General features: G+C 43.3%; 1 protein-coding gene across 8 annotated transcripts in view; it reads right to left on the bottom strand.

Moving 5' to 3' along the window:
- The window catches only part of UBR5 (ubiquitin protein ligase E3 component n-recognin 5), a 1080924-nt gene that overhangs the window by 121723 nt on the left and 933714 nt on the right, over positions 1-25487 (bottom strand). For all 8 annotated transcript variants that reach the window (XM_033933084.1, XM_033933089.1, XM_033933086.1 and 5 more), the window contains 2 exons: positions 20636-20696; positions 2135-2310 (listed from right to left, as the gene is read on the bottom strand). In XM_033933084.1, coding sequence (XP_033788975.1) covers positions 2135-2310; positions 20636-20696 — 237 coding nt within the window. The remainder of the gene's footprint in view (positions 1-2134; positions 2311-20635; positions 20697-25487) is intronic.

Genomic DNA, 25487 nt, shown 5'->3' with positions numbered 1-25487 from the left:
GGTGAAGAACTTATGTGCATGACAGAAGTGCGGGACTTGGGTGTGATTGTATGTGATGATCTTAAGGTGTCCTCCAATGCACACCTTATATCCTTTCAGGGAGCTATAATTCACAAACACTTTTCACCTGATAGTATGACTTTCTATCAGCTGTCTTGCATCCCTTAGTCTTTTGATATTTTATGGGATCCTCAGCGCCACCACTCAGAGCTCAATTACATTTCATAGCTCTAAGCTTTATGTGCCAGCTCCTCATTGGTTCCCTTTATTTAATATCAATCTCATGTGATTATAAATTTGCTTTTGTTATATTCTATTTTTTATATATATATATATTAAATTTTTAAGTACTTAGCTTTAACTTGTGGTCTCTGGCTAGGGGAAACATCACACCGACATGTTTCGCTCCTTGAGCTTTATCAAGGCTTTACCCCTATAGTTTTCACCGCCACTCTGTGGTCGCAGGTTTGGCGGTGAAAACTATAGGGGTAAAGCCTTGATAAAGCTCAAGGAGCGAAACATGTCGGTGTGATGTTTCCCCTAGCCAGAGACCACAAGTTAAAGCTAAGTACTTAAAAATTTAATATATATATATATATAAAAAATAGAATATAACAAAAGCAAATTTATAATCACATGAGATTGATATTAAATAAAGGGAACCAATGAGGAGCTGGCACATAAAGCTTAGAGCTATGAAATGTAATTGAGCTCTGAGTGGTGGCGCTGAGGATCCCATAAAATATCAAAAGACTAAGGGATGCAAGACAGCTGATAGAAAGTCATACTATCAGGTGAAAAGTGTTTATGATCTTAAGGTGGGCATACAGGTTGAAAAGGTGATGGCAAAAGTTAGAAGGATGCTTGGGTGCATAGGGAGAGGTATGGCCAGTAGGAAAAAGGAGGTATTGATGCCCCCTTATAAGACTTCAGCATGACCTCATTTAGAATATTGTGTACAATTCTGTAGGCTGCACCTTCAAAAAGATATTAAAAAAATGGAGTCAGTCCAGAGGAAGGCTACTAAAATGGTGCGTGGTCTTTGTCATAAGGCATATGGGGACAGACTTAAAGATCTCAACCTGTATACTTTAGAAGAAAGGTGGGAGAGGGGAAATATGACAGAGACGTTTAAATACCTACGTGATGTAAATGCGCATCAATCGAGTCTCTTTCATTTGAAAGGAAGCTCTGGAATGAGAGGGCATAGGATGAAGTTAAGAGGTGATAGGCTCAGGAGTAATCTAAGGAAATACTTTTTTACAGAAAGGGTGGTAGGTGCATAAACAGTCTCCCAGTAGAGGTGGTGGAGACCGAGACTGTGTCTGAATTCAAGAAAGCCTGGGATAGGCACGTGGGATCTCTTAGGGAGATGAAGAGTTAATGGTTACTGTGGATGGGCAGACTGGATGGGTCATTTGGCCTTCATCTACCATCATGCTTCTATGTTTCTAGCATCTCAGCTCCGCGGAAAATTGAAAACTGATGGTCCCGTGAGCTGAAGTTGTGAGGAAGAGCATCAGCACATGCGTGGTATGGGTGGTCTTAAAGATTTAAAGTGACAGTATACCTTTTGACTGACCGTACCAGGTTCCATTGATGATGTCACCCACATGTGAGAATATGCTGCCTGCATGTCCTCAGATATAATATTATGATACTTTTTATATTTTAAAAATGTCATTATTAAAGGAAATAAGAGTTAAGTTAGAGTCCGATGCCTGTACTAATTAATCTTGTTCTAATATGTAGTTATGATAACTGTATATCTGTATCCTGCAAATCCATGGATGTATTTTGGGTTTGTATTTCTTGTTCATTTGTATGAAGAAAATTTCAATAAATAAACTAAGACTAAAAAAAAAAAGAATATATGATTTGAGGGAGCTCAATTTGACATATCAGATACCGTGTTGTTTAACTCTATAAAATCTTAAATGCAAAAGTACAAATTTTAAAACAGCATCATGCTCCCACAGGGAGCCAGTGTAATCTTGTCAGCAAAGGGGAAACATCATCAAATTTATCTACTCCAAAGATCATATTTGTTGCCACATTCTAGACCAATCATTTTATTGAAGTACCTATAAGGCCTAAGTAATGTACAAATAACCCAACTTGTGGTAGATCCTACCTGCCAATGTTTCTGAAACAGTTGAGCCGTGCCTCTGTATTTTTGCCAGTCCTCGGTGTGTAGAAGCCTCTTTTTCCAGGTTGGTAAAACAGTGGAGCATTATCATCCCCATCATCTGTATCATCTAGTTCCATGTCTACCACACTTCGACTAGAACCATGGCGCTTCCTATTTTCCTAGTGCCAGAACACAATTTATCAACATCAAAATTCTCCAACAAAGGGCAAATAAAGGTACACATTTTTATACAAAATCAATGTAAAACATGGATACAGAACACTGAATCTTAATTTTATTTTTAAGTTACCAAACTTTCTCTCTTCCCCTCTTAATACATTACCAAAACCTTCATCTACTCTTTGGTCACCTCGCTCTTGAAAGTACTATAACTTGCTTCTCACAAATCTCATATGCTCGTTACAAACTATCTAAAACTAAATCACGTAAATTAATATTGGAGGTAGAAAAGATCATGTAATCTTCTCAGGTAACTCATTGCATTGCTCCTAATTCCCTTTAGAACATAGTACAAGCTTTTTCTACAAAAAAATTTATTCTACAATTCTTCATTACTTCTCTGATCTCTCTCTACACCTCTATTCATGCAGCAAGTCACTGTTATCTAGTCCCTTCTCACCATCACCAACCGTTGATGCACCAAGCTTCTTCTCTGGCCCTATATTAATTAGAATAAAAACTCAACTTTGTTGAGGCTGCTTTTAAATAGTGGCTTACCCTGATTAGAGCCTTATTATTTAATCATGTTTATTACAATAAATAAATTAATTTCCTAAGCCCAAATTGTCTTTTTGACTAAACTGTAAGACCAAGAAGCAGAGATGGTCTCTCATATATATCTGTACAGCACTATGCCCGTCTCCTAGTGAGCAGAAATAAGTAACAGTGGAGAAAATATCTAATTTGCTAAATAAGAGCTCTTAAGTCTTTGTATTTATACTTTGCAAATTTATGTGTTTTGAGTATTAAAAAAAAACAAACCTAGAGTTTGTGCCATTGCTGGGTATTAATTTCTGCAAATACAGTCATGTGAAAAAATGAGGACACCCTATGAAATATTCAGTTCTTTCTTAAGAAATGTTTACATATCGCTGTCAAATCTTTTTTTTATCTATCTCTGGAAAAGAAAGTGATTTAATTGTAGGTAAACAACAAAAATTTATTTGAATTACTCATGAAACAAAAGAAATCCACAAAAATGTATATTCTGAGGAATAAATTAGGACACCCTACACCAGATATGGGCAAACTACGGCCCGTTTCTTTTTTTTAATCCAGCTCACCGACAATGAGCCCTACATACCTCACTCCAGAGCAGCGTCGGGCCGGCAGCACTCTAAACAGGGGGAATTCCCTCTGCCACATCACTGATGTTGTCATAAGTAACGCAGCACATGGTAGGCCCAGACGAGAAAAGGCCGCAAAGCAGTCTGTTTAGAGTGCTGCCGGCTCGAAGCAGCTCTGAAGGGAGGTATGAAGGGCTCGTGGTCAGTGGTGTTCGAATGGGAGGGAAGGATGGAGGGTCAGCAGGGGTTCTGCTGTCCAAGGGATGGAAGCTAGGCAAGGGTTCTGCTGCATAAGGGATGGGAGGGAGGGAGGGAAGGATAGAAGCTGGGCAAGGGATTTGCTGTACAGGGGGATGGGAGGATAGAAAGATGCTCTTGGTCCGGCCCCTCTGTCAAATTTAAGAACCCATTATGGCCCACAAGTCAAAAAAGTTTGTCTACCCCTGCCCTACACCCTAATAGCTAGTGTTACCACTTCTCAATGCAGAATTCTTTCAGCTGTGAGATGTTCGAGGGATTTCTTGCATGTTCAGCCCGTTTCAAATCACCTCATAGCTTCTCAATGGAATTAAGATCAGGGCTTTGACTCGGCAACTCCAGGATTCTCCATTTCTTAGTTTCAGCCAGTCCTTGGGTCATTGTCGTTTTGCAGGGTCCAGTTCCGCTTTTGCTTTAATTTTCTTACAGATGGTCTCACATATTCCTCAAGCACCCTCTGAAACATGGTAGAATTCATGGTTGATTCTATGATGGTGAGCTGGCCTGCTGCAGCAAACCATCTTCAAACCATGACACTTCCACATCTCATGCTTCACAGCTGGTTTGAGGTTCTTTTCCTGGAATGCTGTATTTGATGTATGCCAAACATGCCCTCTTTTCTGGTGTCCAAATACAGTGGAAGCTTGGTTTATGAGCATAATTCGTTCCAGAAGCATGCTCGTAAACCAAATTGCTCGTATATCAAAGCAAGTTTCCCCATAGGGAGTAAGGGAAACTCGCTTTGATTGGTTCCACCTCCTCCCCCCCCGAGGCTACTGGCGCTGCTCCATTCCCCCCCCTTGAGGCCACTGACGCTGCTCCATACCCCTCCCTGCGATCCGGCATCCCCCCCTGCGAACCAGCATCCTCCCCCGCTCGCGTTGCCCCACCCCTCCATTGCGGTCCTGCATCTCCCCCTCCCCCGAGCATGGCAATGACATCCCTTACCCCGACTGGGCACCAGTGCCGGTGCCGAAGATCCTCCCTCTTCTGGCGCGGCTTGGGCTGGGCGGTGCGTCGGAGATCCTCCCTCTTCTGGGCTGGACTGGCTTTGAGCATTTGCGCATGCTCAAAGCCTTCTGGTCTCGCTCTCTCCGAGATTCTGAATCTGAGAATCTCGGAGAGAGCGAGACCAGAAGGCTTTGAGCATACGCAAATGCTCAAAGCAAGTCCAGCCCAGCCCAGCCCAGAAGAGGGAGGATCTCTGACGCACCACCCAGCCCAGGCTGGTACCCAGTCGGGGTAAGGGATGTCACTGCCGTGCTCGGGGGGGGGGGATGTAGGATCGGGGGGGGGGGCAGACGCGAGCGGGGGGGGGGGGGGGGGGGCGCTCGTACAGCGAGGCAAGCTCGGTTTATGAGGCACCAAGTTTGCAAATGTTTTGCTCGTCTTGCAAAACACTCGCAAACCGGTGCACTCGTAAACCGAGGTACCACTGTAATTCAATTTTAGTCTATCTGTCCATAGAACACTATTCCAGAAGTCCTGGTGTTAGTCTACATTCTCTCTGGAAAACTTCAGTCTGGCCTTGATGTTTTGCTTAGAGAGCAAAGGTTTCCCCCTTGCAAACCTCCCATGCAAGCAAATTTGTGCAGTCTCTTTCTGATTGTAGAGGCGTGTACTTTCACATTAACAGTAAAAGAGCCTGCTGTAGGTCCCGTGATAACATTTTAGGGTTTTTGGAGACTTCTCTTAGCATCTTGCGGTATGCTCGTGGGGGTCAACTTGCTTGGACGGCCAGACATGGCATAAGAACATAAGAATAGCCTTACTGGGTCATCAAGCCCAGTAGTCCGTTCTCATGGTGGCCAATCCAGGTCACTAGTACCTGGCCAAAACCCAAGCTGTAGAAATATTCCATGCTACCAATACAGGGCAAGCAGTGGCTTCTCCCATGTCTTTCTCAATAACAGAATATGGACTTTACTTCCAGGAACTTGTCCAAACCTTTCTTAAAGCCAGTATGCTATCTGCTCTTACCATATCCTCTGGTAACGCATTCCAGAGCTTAACTATTCTCGGAGTGAAAAAAAAATTTCCTCCAATTGGTTTTAAAAGTATTTCCCTGTAACTTCATCTAGTGTTCCCTAGCCTTTATAATTTATGACAGTGAAAAATTGATCCACTTGTACCCACTCGGGACTTTGTAGACTTCAATCATATCTCCTCTCAGCCGTCTCTTTTCCAAGCTGAAGAGCCCTAACCATTTTAGTCTTTCCTCATACGAGAGGAGTTCCATCAACTTTACTATCTTGGTCGCTGTTCTTTGAACCTTTTCTAGCGCCACTATATCTTTCTTGGGTAAGGAGACCAGAATTTAACAAAATACTCCAAATGAGGTCGCACCATGGAGCGATACAGGGGCATTATAACATTCTTAGTCTTGTTAACCATCCCTTTTTTAATAATTTCCAGCATCCTGCTTGCTTTTTTGGCTGCCGCCGTACATTGGGCAGAAGGTTTCATCATATTGTCTACAATGATACCCAGATCCTTTTCTTGGGCGCTAACCCCAAGGTGGACCCTAGCATCCAGTAACTGTGAATCTGGTTATTCTTACCAATGTGCATTACTTTGCATTTGTCCACATTAAATTTCATCTGCCACTTTGACGCCTAGTCTTCCAATTTCCTAAGGTCCGTGTGCAATTTTCACAGTCTGCATGTGTTTTAACAACTTTGAACAGTTTAGTGTCATCTGCAAATTTAATCACCTCACTCGTCGTTCCAGATCATTTATAAATAAGTTAAATAGTACCAGTCTCAGTACAGACTCCTGCGGCACTCCACTGTTTACTCTCCTCCATTGAGAAAAATGACCATTTAACCCTACCTTCTGTTTTCTATCCGATAACCAATTCCTAATCCACAACTGAACTTTGCCACCTATCCCATGACTCTTTAATTTTCTCAGGAGCTTCTCGTGAGGAACTTTATGAAAAGCTTTCTAAAAATCTAGATACACTATATCAACCCAGCTCACCTTTATCCACATGTTTATTCACACTTTCAAAATAGTCAAGCAAATTTGTGAGGCAAGATCTCCCTCGACTGAACCAATGCTGACTCCATCTCATTAAATCATGTTTGTCTCGTGTTCTACACAACAAAGAAAAATGGGGAGACCCAACGATCCACAGTGAAAACAATCCACCAATGAAAACAAACAGTTTTTGTTTTCATTTTGTCTTTGTGTTCTACAATTTTATTTTTTATAATTGTTTCTTCACTTGTACACTATTTTCTAGAGCATTGAATGGCTAATGTCAAATTCTTTTGAGATCTTTTTAAATCCCTTACCAGACTTATAAGCTGCTACAATCTTCTTTCTGAAGGCCTCAGACAGCTCTTTTGATCTCACCATGGTGTTCAGTCTCACTGCAGCAGTTTTGAGCACATCAAACTAAATGTCTGGGATTTAAGTAGGGCAAAACACCTTCAAAATGCTGAGTAATGATGTTCTAATCATGTGCACCTGATGTGATACACCTGTGTGTAATTTAAGTCACTTTAAGTGGGAGGATATGTGGGGGTGTCCTAATTTATTCCTCAATTACAATACACATTTTTGTGGATATCTTTTGTTTCATGAGTAAATAAAGGAAAATTTTTGTTTTTTACCTGCAATTACATCACTTTCTTTTCCAGAGATAAATAAAAAAAAAAGTTTTGACATCGATATGTGAACATTTCTTAAGAAAACTGAACATTTCATGGGGTGTCCTAATTTTTTCACATGACTATATCTGTGCAGACAAGGAGTTACCAATGTGGAAAAACAATAAAAATATAACAGAGAATTCAATGAAGGCAAGGGGGGAACTGAGAGAATACTAGGGGTAGTGATGTGTTTCCAGTATTTATGCAATAAATGCTTATTTTATTTTTGCTTTTGGGGCTATTTTATTGGTGTTTATTAGTTAAAGCCTAAAATCAAAAGCTTTAAATATAGCTTCAGAAACCTGCTAATTAAAACAAGTACAGTCAAACCTCGGTTTACGAGTAACCCGGTTTGCGAGTGTTTTGCAAGACGAGCAAAACACTCAGCAGACTTTTGACTCGTAAACCGAGCATTGACTCGATTTGCGAGCCCCCACCCGACCCGACCGCGGGAATCAACAGTATTGCTCCCCACGAGGCCACCGGCGCTTCTATTGCCTCTTCCCTACCCCTACCCCCCCCCCCCCGACTGGCCCTGTCCTTACCCCTGCACCGCCAGTGATAAAAGTGCCTGCCGCCGGTCTGCTGCTGAGCCTTGAGCATCTGCGCATGCTCAGGCCTTCTGATCTCACCCTCTCCGAGATTCTCATGAGAATCTCAGTGAGGATGAGATCCAGAAGGCCTTGAGCATGCGCAGATGCTCAAGGCTCAGTAGCAGACCGGCGGCAGGCACTTTTATCACCGGCGGTGCAGGGGTAAGGACAGGGCCAGTCAGGGAGGGGGGGGGAAGAGGCGATAGCAGCGCCGGTGGCCTCGGGTGGAGCATGGGAGTCGGGGTGCGTCCAGCAGGAGTGAACCAGCACTTGAGAGTCCCAGCAGAGAGGATAGTGGCATCGGGAGGGGGTGGGGGGAGGGAGTGCAGCGTCTGGGAGCGGCAGAGCCAACAATGTCCAGTCGGGCTCTGTGGCAGCGGCGGCGGCATTTGCTTAGCGAGCATCACTCGCAGTGAGAGGCAGCGAACAGCAGCAGAGGAGGAGAATTGGAGGAGCCGCATGGATGGGTCTGTGGCAGAGGCAGCGGTGGAGGCGTCCCTAATGGTAATTAAGTTTTTGGGGATGTGGAATGAATTGTTCAAGTTTACACTAACTCTTATGGGAAAAGTTGCTTTGATATACGAGTGTTTTGGTTTAAGAGCATGCTTCTGGAACAAATTATACTCGTAAACCAAGGTACCACTGTAATCATATAATTTGAATGACATTTAAATGCTACCTTCTCAGCAGTATAAAAGTACAAAATTTATTACACTTAAGATAGACTCTCACAATAAGTATGGAAAGATTATGTACTTATCTTGATAATCTTCTTTCTAGTAAATAGGCACATCATTCTGGAAACATTATAGAAACATGAAGGCAGATAAAGGACAAATGGCCCATCCAGTCTGCCTATCCACAGCATCCATTATCTCTTCCTCTCCCTAACAGATCCAATGTGCCTGTCACGCCTTCTTGAACTAGGAGGCAAAGTCTTTGTCTCCACCATCTCCACCGAGAGACTATTCCACACATCTACCACCCTTTCTGTAAAAAAGTATTTCCTTAGATTACTCCTGAGCCTATAACCGCTTAACTTCAACCTATGCCCTCTCATGCCAGAACTTCCTTTCAAATAAAAGATATGTGCATTTATGCCACGTAGGTATTTAAATGTCTCTATCATATCTCCCCGTCCTACCTATCCTCCAAAGTATACGCATTGTGATCTCTAAGTCTATCCCCATATGTCTGTCTTGTTTTTTTATGAATGGACCACTTATAGACTAAGTGGCTTACATTCAGGTACTCAAGAATTTCTCTCTATCTGTCCTGGTGGGCTCACAATCTAAATAAGGTATGCAGGGCAATGGAGTGTTAAGTGACTAGCCCAGGGTCACAAGGAGAAGTGCTGAGCTTGAATCTGCAACTGCAGCCCTAATTGCTAGACCAGTGGTTCCCAACCTTGTCCTGGAAGATCACCAGGCCAGTCGGGTTTTTAGGATAGCCCTAATGAATATGCATGGAGAAGATTTGCATACCTGGCACCTCCATTATATGCAGATCTCTCTCATGCATATTCATTAGGGCTATCCTGTAAACCCGACTAGCCTGGTGGTCCTCAAGGACAGGGTTGGGAACCACTGTGCTAGACCACTCCTCTATGCTGAAGACCACCAACCATTTTAGTTGTCTTCTTCTGGACCTGTTTAAATCTTTTAGAAGGTGCAGTCTCCCAATATTCTAAATGAGGTCTCACCAGTCTTTTACAGGGGCATCAATATCTCCTTTTATCTACTGGTCATACCTCTCTCAATGCACCCTAGCATCCTTCTAACTTATGCTATTGCCTTTTCATCCATTTTGGCTGCCTTAAGATCATTACATACTATCACACTCAAGTCCCACTCCTCTTTCGCGCACAAAAGTTCTTCACTTCATAAACTGTACTGTTGTTCCCTTGGCTTGACCTTGCATTTCTTAGCAATCCCGACACTTGCACAGACCATCTTCTTTGCCTGTAGATGGTCTGCGCATGCGCTTGCTGTCCGTGAACAAAATTTTGCTTTTTTTATTTTTTGACTTGCAAGCCCATGGTTTTAACCCGCGGGTTAAAAAAGGGGCTCACATTGCAGGGAAGGGTGGCAGAGCATGAGAGTCGGGGCAGAAGAGCAGGTGAGTTGGAGCGGCAAAAGCAGGCAAGACAGGGAGGCTTTAATATAATCTTTAACATATATTGCCAATTCTCCTCCTTTTCATCCAACTCTGTCTTTCCTTAATAGATTATAGCCTGGTATAACTATATCCCAAATGAATTGATAAGGTCTGTGTGGGATCGTATTGCTTAGTAATCAACTATGTGTTCAAAAAACTTTTTTTGTCTAGGGGGAAAAAGATTTCAAGTGCCCAAACCCTTGAGCACCAATAACAAGCTTGAACTTTAAGACTCTAAATTGATAGTGGAGAACTAGTGCATATTGTATACTTGGACTTTCAGAAAGCGTTTGACAAGGTTCCACATGAAAGACTTCTCAGCAAATTACAAGGCCATAGAATAGAGGGAGATATACTAAGATGAATAGGCAAATGGCTAGAGAACAGAAAACAGAGAGTGGGCATAAATGGGAAGTTCTCAGAATGGGAAAAAGTGACTAGCGATGTACCCCAGAGCTCGGTACTTGGACCCATCTTATTTAATATTTTCATAAATGACCTGGAAGAAGGAACATCCAATGAAATCATCAAGTTTGCAGACTACACAAAGCTATGCCGGGCAATCAGATCGCAGAAGGACAGTGAGGAACTCCAGAGCGACTTGAATCAATTGGAGAAGTGGGCAGATAAATGGCAGATGAATTTTAATGTGGAAACATACAAAGTGATGCATTTAGGCAGAAAAAATAAAGATCACAAGTATAGTATGTCAGGTGTAACTCTGGGAAAGACCGAACAGGAAAAGGACCTGGGTGTACTGATAGATAGGACCTTTAAACCGTCGGCGCAATGTGCGGCAGTGGCGAAGAAAGCAAATAGAATGCTAGGCATGATAAAGAAGGGAATTACGAGTAGATCAGAGAAAGTTATAATACCGCTCTACAGAGCCATGGTCAGACCGCACCTGGAATACTGCGTCCAGCATTGGTCTCCATACCTAAAGAAGGATATAAAACTGCTAGAGAGAGTGCAGAGACGAGCAACAAAGCTAGTGAAAGGTATGGAGAACTTGGACTACGAGGAACGACTTAGGAGACTGGGGTTGTTCTCCCTTGAGAAGAGGAGAATATGAGGGGATCTGATCGAGACTTTCAAAATACTGAAAGGATTCAACAAAATGGAGCAGGGAACGCAGTTATTTACAATGTCCAATGTGACACGGACAAGAAGACATAGACTGAAGCTGAGGGGTGACAGGTCCAGGACGAATATCAGGAAGTTCTGTTTCACGCAGCGAGTGGTGGACACTTGGAATGCTCTCCCAGAGGAAGTAATTGCAGAATCCACTGCTCTAAGATTTAAGGGTAAACTAGATGCACATCTCCTTAAGAGTGGCATAGAGTGATACGGGTAATACAGTGATATGGGGACTAAAACTATGCCAGGGTACACCTGGCGGGGCCTCCACATGTGCGGATCACCGGACTTGATGGACACAGGGTCTGATCCGGAGATGGCAATTCTTATGTTCTTAGTACTAGTAGTACTAATTTATGCTTATTGCATAAATATTTAAATAATTTATGAATATACACATTTTAAAATAAGAGGTTTTTGACTAATGATAGCTCGCAAGAGTCTGACCTGCCAATACAAGTTCTAAAGCCAGGCAGCCGCGGGCGCTTGAAGTCTTTTTCCCCCTAGACAAAAAAAGTTTTTTGAACACATAGTTGATTACTAAGCAGTACGATCCCACACAGACCTATCAATTCATTTGGAGGTTATATTAGTATCACTTGCGGGCTTTGATCACCCTGCCTCACCGATTCTAGTTTAAAGCCCTCTTAAGTAGGTTAGCCAGTCTGCTGCTAAAGACACTTTTTCCTTCTTTGCTAGATGAACACTTGGGTTGTGTATGCAAAAATACTGTGTAGGGGCCCTTGGTTTGCTGTCTGGTAAAGACTTTAGTTTATGATCCTGCACACTAGCTATAAGATTGTCTAGCCCTTTACCAAAGAGCAATTGACCCTTAAACGATAATTTGCTCAGTGTAGCTTTCAAGGATTAATCTATGGGCAGAAATAGTATATGCAGAAAACTTGCTCAGGACCCTGAATAAACACGACACATAATCCACTCCTGCCAAAATAAACTGGGAATCCACGTCGGCATCCGCTTCTGGAGCATGATGTAACCTTGAATGGCAAGACTGTGTGATTTATGACACTGCAGCTGCTGCCCTTCAACCCCTATGCAATGGACTCAAATTTGCTCTTAAAGACAAAGTCCAGCTTGTGGTCCTGTGTATCCTTCAACACCACTCCCCCTTCACTGCTTTGTAATCTGTGCCACAAGGAAATCCACCCTTGGTGGACTGAACAGCTGATAAAACTAAGCATCCATCCGGTAAAGTTTTGCCAAAGTCTTAGCCACTAGAAGGTGCTCTTCCAGGACCTCCCAATGGTCTGTGAGCATCTTAGTAATGTCTGGATGGGAGGGGAAGCATGTGTTCCAAATCTTGGTGCTGCTTGTGAAAGAGCACTGGGCAGTAGAGGCCTGTGAAGGTTCTATCTTTAATTCTTGGTGAGACTCAGTAATAATCTCCAAAGGTGCTGATGGCTTGAACAGCATGCACACAGTTGGGTTCTCTCTGAGATCCAGGGCTGCCACCTGGTTGGAACCTGACTCTCCCAGGCACGATGCCAAATCTCCTAATACCGAGGACAACTGGGATAGTAGAAGCATAGATACCAAATTCACTTTATTCCAGTCTTCTTCTGAATGTACCCACAGGTGACCTTTGAGGTTAATTCTTTCCCGCCGACCCCAAGGTGGAGCTTTTTTGGCTCTTCAGTCAAATAGGAACAGGGCATTGCTTTGGTAGGATTTTTCTGCTCTTTCTTTTTTCTTCCGGATGTAAGTACTTCTGCAACCACAGTATGGCTGGGAAACATTGTGTCACCAAAGCTACTGCTCAGGTTGCAGCTTCTATCTCTATGCAGACAGAAAATGTTAACCAGACAGAGGGAGTGGTTCCATATACAAGCTGTTTAAAGCTTGAATCCCTCATGAAGGAAGTAAAGAAACTAAGAAAGGAGGTGGGAAGACTGAGAAGCATCCGTGAGAATGAGAGGTACATTAATGAAATGATTCATGAGGCATCAAAGATTTCTAGCAGTGGGGAAGAAGAAGTTGTGCTGAGGGACGACAGCTGGACTCAGATTACAGAATCCTGCAAGATTAGTACTGTCACTCCACCTGCCCATGAACTGAAGAACCGGTATGCTGCCCTGGAAGTGGAGGAGATGAGAGCATTCCAGGGGAGGAAGGACCAAATCTTGAAATCTCAAAAATTGCTGGATCCATGACCACTAGGAAGCCTAAGGTACTGGTGTTGATACAGAAGTATCCATCTGCAGATTAGATATGATGTCCCGGGAGATTGGCTGTCTGCCTGGTGCCAAAATCTAAGATGTTATAGAGAGATTGTCAAGATTCATCAAGCTTGATGACTATTATCCAATGCTCCTCATCCACTTTGGCACTAATGATACTTCCAGGTACCTTTGCAAACGTATCAAAAGTGACTTTGTGACTCTGGGAGAGAAGGTGAAGCAGTCAAGTGCGCAAGCGGTATTCTCATTCATCCTCCCTGACGAGGGTAAGGGCCAGGTCAGAGAAGCACACATCCTGGAGATGAATGCATGGTTACATGGATGGTGTCATCGAGAGCGTTTTGGCTTCCTGGTCCTTCGGATGATTTTCCAAGGGCTGCTGAGCAGGGATGGTAGTCATCTATCAAAGAAGGGAAAAAGTGTCTTTGGCATCAGGCTGGCTAATCTACTGACGAGGGCTTTAAACTAGAAGTGATGGGATAGGGTGATCAAAGCCTCCCAGTGAGTATAAGCCCTTAGGTAAGTAAATCACTGAATACCTCTACATGGATGGGAAAAGGTGGCAATGTCTGGAAAGCAGTATATACTAATGCTCTAAGTATGAGAAAAAGTTTCTGGATCTAGAAGCTGTGATAGAAGATGAGTTGGATTTAGTGGCGATTACGGAGACATGGTTCAGGTAGAACCATGACTGGAATGTAGTTATATCGGGCTATAATCTGTTCAGGAAAGACAGGGTAGGAAGAAAAGGAGGAAGAGTAGTGTTATATATTAAATATCAAATTAAAGCCACACAATTGCAGGATCTGCAGGTTAAGGAAGAGGCACTGTGCATCAATTTGGAAAAAAGGAATGATAAATATATTTACATTGGTATGATATACAGTGGTGCCTCGCATAACGGCCGCCTTGCACAGCGAACGCTGCGCACAATGAACTTCTTGTCTTGATCCGTACAACGGACTTCGTTTCACACAACGAAGTCGCCCGAGCTGCATCGCTTAACTGGCGCTACATATTTTAAACCTCCCCCCGCCGCCACCGCATATGTTTAAACCTCCCCCCGCCGCCACCGCATATGTTTAAACCTCCCCCCGCCGCCACCGCATATGTTTAAACCTCCCCCCGCCGCCACCGCATATTTTTAAACCTCCCCCCCGCCGCCTGGGCCTGCGCTGATCTCTGAATGGCTGCAGTCAGCTCTCGCGGGACTCACAAGAACTAACTGCAGCCAGCTCTCGCGGGACTCACAAGAACTAACTGCAGCCATTCGGAGATCGGCATGGGCCCACACAGGCGTGCAGAGGAATTGCTCCTGATCTCTGCGCTTCTGGCCTGTACGCCACTGGCTGGGAAAGATGGGAGGAATTAAAAAAGGTACTGGGGAGTATGTGGGGGGTGATTATAATACACAGCAAGGATCAACAAAACCCCTGTCTCCCCTCCCCTTCACATATATCCCCTCTATATCATGCTAACAGCTCTAACAAGGTAAATTTATCTTTTTTTATGTCATCTTAGCATATTTTATGCTACAGAACGAATTATTTTTTTTTACATGTATTGTTATGGGAAAATGCGTTTCACATAACGAACTTTTCACATAACAAACTTGCTCCTGGAACGAATTAAGTTCGTTGTGTGAGGCACCACTGTATATGCCTCCTTCCCAGATGGATTCTCTACAAGGAGAACTGTTCCAACAGTTGGTAATTGAACCCAAGTGGGATGAGGTCATACTGGACTTAGTGCTTACAAACGGGGAAAGTGTTTGTGATGTTATAGTGGGTGATCATCTGGCATCTAGCGATCACTGCATGGTACGGTTTAATACCGAGACTGGTATAGAGAGGGCTTATTCAAGTTTTAAGTTTCAAGTTTATTAAAATTTTTGATTAATCGCTTAATTTTACTTCAAAGCGATGAACATACTTAAAAAAACAATTAAACTTACAGTATATTAAAAAGTAATACGTTATTTAAATATAAACATTAAAATAAACTAGACTATGTACAAACTTAACAAAACAAAAACAAAGAGGTAAAGGGGATTTGAACTACAAATTATTATAGAAAAGGAGGTCAGGTAAAAACACAGGGTTGGGAATTAAAATGAATGGTCAAATACAACATTATTAATAAATTCAGGATTAAGAGTTATTGTTCGAAAGCGTCTTTAAAAAGGAATGTTTTTAGATTGGTCTTGAATTTATCAATATTATGTTCATCTCTTAAATAAATTGGAAGAGAATTCCAGATTTGTGGGGCAGTAACAGAAAAGATAAATTGTCTTCTAGTGTTGATGATCTTATTCACAGAGACATAGAAATATGACGGCAGATAAAGGCCAAATTGCCCATCTAGTCTGCCCATCTGCAGTAACTATTATCAAAAGCAAAAGCTCTAGAGTTTAAAAAATTAATTTTGTTTGGATGGGGGATTACGTCAAGGAATTGTCTGGATGGGAACATCTGGAAGGAGTAGAAATGCAGTGGGCAAAACAGAAAGGAGTTATTGTAAAGGTGACAGACCTTTTTTGTGAGGTAAGTAAGTAAAAGTAAGAGGAAAAGAAAGCTGCTTTGGTTCTCAAAAGAAGTAGCTGAGAAGGTAAGGAATAAGAGGCTAGCTTTCATAAACTACAAAAGATTGCAGAAAAAGGAAGACAGGCAAAAATATCTGAAAAAGATAAGAGGCTGGTCAAGTAGTCAGGAAAGCAAAGATACAAATGGAAGAAAAAAATAGCTGATCCATCCTGTTTGTCTATCTGTCTTGTCTGTTTAGACTGTAAGCTTTTTTGAGCAGGGACTGTCTTCTTTGTGACTGTTCAGTGCTGCATACGTCTGGTAGTGCTTTAGACATAATTAATAGTAGTAGTGATATAGTAAAACGGGGAGACAAGACTTTTTTTTCGATATATCGGTGATAGGAAGAAGTGTAAAAGTGGCATTGTGAAACTCAAAAGTGAAGATGAGAATATGTAGAAGCTGATAAAAGAAAAGGCTGAATTGTTTAACAAAAATTTCTGTTCTGTGTTCATGATTGAAGCACCGGGAATGGGACCGCAGAAGACAAATACGAATAGGGCTGGAGTAGTTGGTAGACCCTGATCGATTGTCCAAGGATAGTGTTCATGAGGAGCTAGCTAAATTAAAGGTTGACAAAGTGATGGGGCCAGATGGTGTACATCCGAGGGTGCTGAAGAAACTTAGGGAAGTTCTGGTGTCTCTGCTGACTGACCTTTTCAATGTTTCTCTAGAGTCAGGAGTGGTACCGGAGAAAGGCAGATGTAGTCCATCTACACAAAAGTGGAAGTAAGGAAGACGTAGGAAATTACAGGCCAGTAAGTCTGACTTCTGTGGTAAGCAAATGAATGGAAACGCTTTTAAAAGAGAGAATGGTAAAGTTTCTAGAATCCAGTAAATTACAGGACTGGAGGCAGATGGATTCACTAGAGGTAGGTCTTGTCAGACAAATCTGATCAATTTCTTTGACTGGGTAACCAGAGAATTGGATAGAGGTGTATTTAGATTTGGTGTATTTAGATTTTAGCAAAGCCTTTGACAGTGTTCCACACAGACATCTAATAAATAAACCGAGTGCTCTTGGGATGGGCCCCAAAGTGATAGGCTGGGTCAGAATCCAGTTGAGTGGTGAGACCTCATTTAGAATATTGTGTACAATTCTGGAAGCCGCACCTTCAAAAAGATATAAAAAGGATGGAGTAGAGGAAGGCTACTAAAATGGTGCTTGGTCTTCGGCATATGGGGACAGACAAAGATCTCAATATGTATACAGTACTTTGGAGGAAAGGCGGGAGAGGGGAGATACGATAAAGATGTTTAAATATCTATGTGGTATTAATGCGCATGAGTCGACTCTTTTTCATTTGAAAAGAAGCTCTGGAATGAGAGGACATAGGATGAAGTTAAGAGGTGTAATCTAAGGCAGTGATTCCCAACCCTGTCCTTGAGGAACACCAGGCCAATCGGGTTTTCAGGCTAGCCCTAATGAATATGCATGAGAGAGATTTGCATATGATGGAAGTGATAGGCATGCAAATTTGCTTCATGCATATTCATTAGGGCTAGCCTGAAAACCCAATTGGCCTGGTGTTCCTCCAGGACAGGGTTGGGAACCACTGATCTAAGGAAATAAGGAAATATTTTTTTACATAATGCATGGAAAAGCCTCCCAGAAGAGGTTGTCTGAATTCAAGAAAGTGTTGGATAGGTGTGTGGGATCTCTTAGAGAGAAGAAGAGATAATGGTTACTGTGGATGGGCAGACTGGATGGGTCATTTGGCCTTTATCTGCCATCATGTTTCTATATTTTATCTTGCACATGGCTCTGCTGCAAGGAAAATGTGTCCATTTGATTTTGGGCCTTAAAAAATATGATCACATAAGCCCTTATTATCTAAAGCTCCATTGGTTGCCAGTCGAGGCTAGAGTTTTGCTTAAATTTGGTTGTATTTGTTTTAAAGTTTTATTTGGATTGACTCCAACCTATCTCTCTTCCCACTTTGAATTTTATAAATCAAACAAGAATACACGAAGAACCTGCTGGTTTATGTTCCCATCTGTAAAAGCATGTCGCAGCAAGATATTCTTGGGAAAAACTTTTGCATTTCAGACTAGTGCAATGAATTCATGTTGGAATGCTCTTATTCCCCAAGCTCAGTCTTATTATCTATTTTGAAAAATTCTTAAAACTTACCTGTTTGATAAATATAGAAACATAGAGTATGACGGCAGAAAAGGGCTGTCGGCCCAACAAGTCTGCCCACTCGAATAACCCACCCCCCCTAAGCACTTCCTCGAAGTGAACCCACATGTTTATCCCATTTATTCTTAAAATCGAGTACGTTGTTGGCCGGAACTACCAACATCAACGTAAGGCAGGCGGAACGTTTATTTACGTTGCTGTTGGTAGTTCCGGTATGGACTCTCCACCCGCTCTGTTTTTCCTCTTCATAAAGACCTTATCGAAACACGGCCTGTATTGAGGAAGAGCAAGGTATTTTGTTGCCGTCCAGGCCCTGTCCTGTGTCTGGACGAATGTGGAACGTTTTGATACCATCTTTAATGGCACCTTTCTACACTTATTTCTAATCTCCTCACATCATTGGAATGAGTTTCTAATCTCCTCACATCATTGGAATGAATTGAAATGATATTGCACATTATTGAAGTTATTACTGCACATCAGCACTTTACTTTTTGATTGGACTTCGAACTCTACAACTTGTACTGAACTGATTTGATTCCAGGATGGCCGGGCTGCTCTTCTATCATGTTTAGCTCTTTGGACTTTTCAGCTAAGTATTTGTTTAACTTTGTTTTGTGCCCGTTTGGGCCTTGAATAGAGCATACCCTGTGGACCAACCTTTTATTTATTCTTTATTTGTTATCTGCACTGGTATTTGTATTTGTGTCTGATGTTGTCTATGTCTTTTTATCTTATTATATGTTTTAAATGTTTTGACAATTATTAAATTTGAAAATATTGAGAACATAATAAATAAATAATTTTATGTGTGATAGTTTAATGGTTAATATTTAATCACGTTTGCGCATTCTACTCATGCTCTTTATATCTTATGATTAATTGGATAGTTTATTATAGGGGTTCCTTACTCTTTTGATATTAAAACTCAGTTGCTAAATAGTAGACCATTGCTCCAGTAAATATGTGACTTAATTGCAATTTGTATTTTCTGAGAAACATTGATGTTCATGTATGTGTAATTCACTGTTTGTGCAGCCTCTTCTTGTTGTGAACTGCTTTGAACTGATGGTTAGGCGGTATATAAGAATAAATTATTATTATTATTAGTAGTAAAGGGAATAACCCCCTGGCACAAATCCCATTGCAATTCCCAAGGGGTCAATGACCACTGTAATTTAGGTACACTTCATACATCATGCTTATAAATTCTGTAGCAAAAGCCAGACTAAGATGCTCAAAAGGCTCTGGCAGATGCTCTTGTGGTCCACTCTGGGTTTTCATGGTAGATGCACGGCTGCACTTTGTCAGGGATGCCCTGTTGCCAGTTCCCAGCTCTAGCCAGGATTTCTGACCTGGAACTCAATCCAAAAGGGAATCCATATGTCCAGAGGGACTAGAGGTGGCTAAGCAAGTAGCTCCCGTGCCATACAGATGATTCTCAGTCAGCCATCCAGTGTAAATCTGACATGAATCTTTAGTATCCTGGCCAGAGGAGTCCATCCAGACCAATTTTGGGCCAAATTGAGGTGTTTCTGAGGCAGATAGAAGTTTTTATTTCAAAATTGGGAAATCCAAGATGGCCACTATTTTAGCGCCAAAACTTGCTAGTGGAAGCTAAATAAGGGGGGTCAAAAAAATTTAGGGAACAGGAATTGAGGTGAGGGAACCTTGTCCCTAGCCCCAAAAATCTTCAAAAATTACTTTTAAAGAACACCCCCCCAATATGATTTCTCTCATAGGCTGTCACAGCCTTACTCACTGTGCCATGCTGGTGCTGCAGCAAGAGAACTTCTGCCTCAGACAAGCCTGGACATCTGGATAGCTTGCTTCCGCAGACTGCCCTCAGTCTAACTGGCCAGACTGAGACCTCAACTCCCACCGGAACTCACATACATTGTTGGGGGGAGGAAATGTAGTCAACACCCGATTCTAGTAAAAAAACAAAATGCCACAGGGCCACTCAGCCTGCACACAAGTTTACTGCAGACAAACCTGGAGGGAGCCTTGCTCCCAAGAGAATGGTCCCTGAGCTCTTGGACTATTAATACAGGCTGTCTCTTGGCAACAGACTACTGCCCTCAGAGTCTGTGTTCTCTGCAGCCAGAGATGTCCCTTAATGCAGTGTACTATCCTATTTTAATGGCATTCCTTTTTATTTTGCTTTTATTTGATATATTTTATTGTAAACCACCTTGAATTGTGCTGCAACTAAGGCAGTATATCAAGTTTAATAAACGATAAAATTGAGGAATTACAGGACAGCCCAGAGGGATGGGAGGTGGAGCAGAAAAATGTAAATGAGGCTCTGTACACAGGATCTTACGATCAGAAATACACAACATAAATGTTCCAGAATGATGTGCCTATTGCATTAGAATCCATATTATATCTGTAAGCTAAAGAAAACAAAGTCATTTTATGGCACACTATTGTATGTGTAATATTGATTTCACAGACATATCTTTACCTGTACTTTTTCTGATGAGTCTAATAAACCCAAGTCCAAGATACTATCCGCCCCATTTTCTCTGTAAAAAAGAAGAGTTACATGTGAACCAATTTCTGAAAACCCTTAACATCTGAGGAAAAATCTGTAAAAAAGGAGATTATGCACTTACCCTGATAAGCTCTTTTCCAGTTAGATAGGTGAGACATTCTAGATCAAAGTGTTATTTACCCTTACTTGTATGAGCTGCAGAAGAAATCCATTCCAGGTTTTTCACTCTGCCTTCAGAGTACATCACAGGCTAGTTTAGCGCACTCTAGCAGTCAGTACCCAAGCATAGAGACACACTCATGTGTGAAATAAAGGCACCTGTAAAGACAGACTAAACTATTGTTCTGCTCAAACAACGAAACAGTACTGTTAACCGCCAACAGAGGCGTCAAAGGTGTTCAGAACTACTCCCACAAACTTGTCTTAATCCCCAAAGGGTTGACTGGTCTCCAAGAAATAGATAGCAGAAGGAGACTAAATTCTCAAATCAGTAGCTGAAAGAGGCACAGCAAAGACAGGGTGGGGTGTCTAGAACAGTGTTTTTCAACCTTTTTATACCTGTGGACCGGCAGAAATAAAATAATTATTTTGTGGACCGGCAAACTACTAAGACTGAAATAAAAAAAAACACATTTCCGCCCCGTCTCTGCAAGCTCGGTCCCCGCAAACCATCTGATCCTATCTGCACAAGCCTTAGTTATGATTTTATATTGAACGTATTCCAGTACCTCCCCTCTTTTCCCCATCTTAATCCAGCAGATACCTTCCATCACCCTACTCCCTCCATTCCTTATTCAGCATCTTCTCTTTGTCTCCCTATTCCCCCTTCACCATGTCCATCATATCCCCTCTGTCTCCCTACTCCCTCTACCCATGTCCAACATCTTACTTCTGTCTTCATACTCCACCCTCCTGTTCAGCATTTTCCATGTCTCTCTGCTCTCTGCAAGGTCCAGCATCTGTCTTTGTGTCCCTATTCTTCCAACTCCCACCTAGTTCCAATAACTATCCTTCCCCAAGGGGATCCACCATCTCCCTTCTGTCACACCAATCCCCCCACCTTCTCTACCATCCCCTTCCCACAACACGTGGGAATCCAGCATCTCTTATTCCCTCCCTTGGCTGCTGGCCCCAGAGTGACCCCAGTGTCACAATGGCTGGTCTCACCATAAACTGACACTAAATTGGAAGCAGCCTGGTTCTTAACTTGCATCAGTTTACTTACAGTTCCCTTGCCCAGAACTCTGAACAAAGACAGAAGCTGCAGGACCTTTCCTCTTGCCTGCATTGCAATTTGCTATAAGCTCTGCCGGTCTCAATCCTGCCCCTCAAACACAGGAAGTCACTTCAGAGGGGGGTGGGATCAGAATCGGCAGAGCCTATAGTGATGCAGGCAAGAGTAAAAGTCCCACGGCTTCTGTGTTTCTTTTTGCTGTCCGCAGCCGATCCTAAGCCCTGGAAGGGAAAGGGGAAGAGATGCTGACGGGAAATTTAACCGCATCGATCTCGCCGGCCCTCTGCGGACCGGTAGGAATTTTCTGCGGACCCGCACTGGTCCGTGGACCAGCGGTTGAAGAACAGTGGTCTAGAATGTCTCACCTATCTACTGGAAAAGAGCTTATCAGGGTAAGTACATAATCTCCTTTTCCAGGGCACTAAGTGAGACATTCAAGACCATAAGGATGTACAAAAGCAGTCCCAAAGAAAGTTAGGGTGGGTCTGCTGCGCCAGCCCTCAAGACTGAGGACTCAAAGGCAGAGTCCTGTCTGGCAGCAACATCCACTCTAGAACTTGGAAAACGTGTGAAGAGACTACGTCGTCGCCCTGCAAACCTCCTCAGGAGAAACAGATCTAGCTTCCATCTACGAAGAAGCTACACTCCTGGCAGAATGCGCCTTAACAGAAATAGGGGACAGTTGCCCCACAAAAATGTAAGTGGACTAAATGGCTCTAGGGATCCACCTCGAGATCGTAGCCTTAGAAGCAGGAAAATCCCGCATAATAAAATGAGTCACCACAAACAGGTGGTCAGAAAGCAAATCTCTTAGAGACCCGCCAATAATGCAGGAGCACCTTGAGCATGTCCAACTTCTTTAGCAGATGATCCTGATGATTAGAACCAGTTAGCTGAACAACAGGCAAACACACTTCCGGATGGACATGGAAAGCCAAAACCACCTTCAGCAAAAATGGAACTGTCCGCCGGGAAACTCCAGTCTCAGGATCTCGAAGCAAAGGGTGTCAACACCACAATGCCTGCCATTTGGAAACCCTACGGACATAAGAGAGAGAGAGAGACCAGAAAAACAGCCTGGAGTATTAAATTCCAGAAAGAAGCATCCCTCAGCAGTTCAAAAGGAACCCTGGCAAAGCCAAATAGCGCCATATTAAGGTCCCAGGCTGGGAGTGGATTCTTAATGGGCAGCCGGACCCAAAGATATTTCTGTAAAAACTAAGCAACATCTGGATGCAACGCCTTTTTTCAACATCAAGTGTGTGGACCAGGGGTGCCCACACGTTTTGGGCTTGCGAGCTACTTTTTAAATGACCAAGTCAAAATGATCTACCAACAATAAAATTTTAAAAAAACACAAAGTACACTGTACACATAGAAAATGTTAATTATCATTCCTATTACAGGGTTTTTCAAAGAGGTCAAAGCAGATGACTATCACCTCAGTAACAACCATACAAAAATAGACAAATATACCCCCCTCCCTTTTTACTAAACCACGATAGCAGTTTTTAGCGCAGGGAGCTGCGCTGAATGCCCAGCACTGCTCTCGACACTCATAGGCTTCCTGCGCTAAAAACCTCTATTGCGGTTTAGTAAAAGGGGGCCTTGGTGTAAAATATAGACAGCAGATATAAATTCAGACACATTTTGATCACTAAATTTAAAATAAAATCATTTTTCCTACCTTGTCTGGTGATTTCATGTCTCTGGTTGCACTTTCTTCTTCTGACTGTGCGTACAATCTTTCTTCCCTTCTTTTAGCCTGTATGCTTCCTCTCCTCCAGACCTCATTCCTTCCCCCAACTTTTCCTTCCTCTTCCCTGCCCTTTCTTTCTCTCTGCCTCCCTTTCTTTTTTTTCTGTTTCTCTTCTTTCCTTCTGTCTCCCTGCCTGCCATTTTTCTTTCTTTCTCCCTGCCCTCCCCCAAGCCACTGCCATTGCCATCGGGGACCAGGAACCAAACGCCACCAATAACAGGCCCCAAGCTCTCCCTGCTTTAGCCAACCAGCATTCCTCCCCCCGACGTCAATTCTGCCGTCAGGAAGAGGAAGGCTGATCAGCCCAAGATCGTGATCAACCTATTGGGGGAAATGCTGCCGGGTCCTGCCTTCGCGGAAACAGAAAGTAGGCAGGACCCGGCAGGAAGAAGAACAAATGCTTCACTAACCTTTCTCCTGCATTAGCCCGTAGCGAACGCTTGCTTCTGGGCTCTCAACATGTGCATGCCAGCTTCCCTTCTCCCCCACCCCCGGACATAACTTCCGGTTTCGGAGGGAAGAGAAGAGAAGCCGGCACGCACACGTTAGAGCCCGGAGCATAAGTTCGCTACAGGCTGAAATCTCCAAGCCGGTTTTTTTTTGGGTTTTTTTAATGTTCAGCAGCGGCAGATGACAGCTGGGCGTACTGCCCAGCTAAAAGGCCCTAGGGAGAACACTGGAGAGGAAGGCTGATCGGCCCGTAGATCAGGACGGCAACACGAGTCTATCACGGAGCCCGTATCTATCGCGATCGACGTATTGGGCACCCCTGGTGTAGACCAAAGGACTCAGGCACTGCAAATAAAATCAATATAAAAAGCTTATCCTTCCGGCTTCCTGATGTAGCTTCCCCTTCCCAGTCTGGCATCTCTCTCCTCACCTTTCTTTAATCTGGCATCTCTCTTTACTACTACTATTATTATTTCTATAGAGCTACCAGACTCCCTTCCTTCCCTTCTATTCCATGGTCTGATATCTCTCACTTCCTTTAGTCATCTCTCCTCCTCCCCCCCCCCCAGTGTAACATTTCTCTTTCCCTTCCTCCTTTCTGCCCCCTGCAGTCCATCTCCCTTCCTCCTTTCTGGCCCCCCTCCCAGTCCAACATTTCTCCCTCCTTTCCACCAGTCCAACATTTTTTCTCTCTTCCTCCTGCATGCTTCTCCTCTGGTCCTACTTCCCTCCCCCAATCAACATCTCTCTCTCCCTCCATGAGTCCAACTTTTCACTCTCTGCCCTGTCCCCCTTCCTCAGAGTGTAACATTTCTCCTTCTCTCCTTCCCTCCTTTCTGTCCTCCCCATCCATCTCGCCCTCTCCATGAGTCCAACACTTTCTTCCTCCTGCACACTTTTTCTCTCTGTCCTTGCCTCTTCCCTCAAGTGGCATCCCTCCTTCCCACCCTCCAACCCAACATGCTCTCTCCCCATGCACCATCTCACTCTCCCCTCCAGTGTGTAGCAACTTTCCTTTCCCTCCCTTTCTGCCTGGTCCAGCAGCACCTCTTCTCCCTTCCTTTTACCACCCCCCTGTCCAGCAGTACCCCTTCTCCCTTTCCCCCTACTCTGTCCAACATTATCACTTCTCCCTTCCATCCTCCCCCCCTTGCCCAGCAGTACCCTTTCTCCCTTCCCTGTCCAGCATACCTCTCCTGTCACTGCTAGCGGCAGCTCACTGTGTGCTTTTAACTTCGGCACACAGCTGCTACTAGCAGTAGTTTAGCCTGGTTTCATCAGGCAACCTTGGGGCCTTTGCTAGGCTGGCCCTCTTTGATGATGCGATGCAGGCCGGCCTAGCAAAGGCTGCCTGATGAAACCGGGCTAAACTACTGCTA

This window comes from Geotrypetes seraphini, chromosome 2 (assembly GCF_902459505.1).
Source record: "Geotrypetes seraphini chromosome 2, aGeoSer1.1, whole genome shotgun sequence".
Classification (NCBI taxonomy): Eukaryota; Metazoa; Chordata; class Amphibia; order Gymnophiona; family Dermophiidae; genus Geotrypetes; species Geotrypetes seraphini.
Note: the sequence above shows the minus strand (reverse complement) of the source record. Positions and strands in the feature narration are given on the sequence as shown.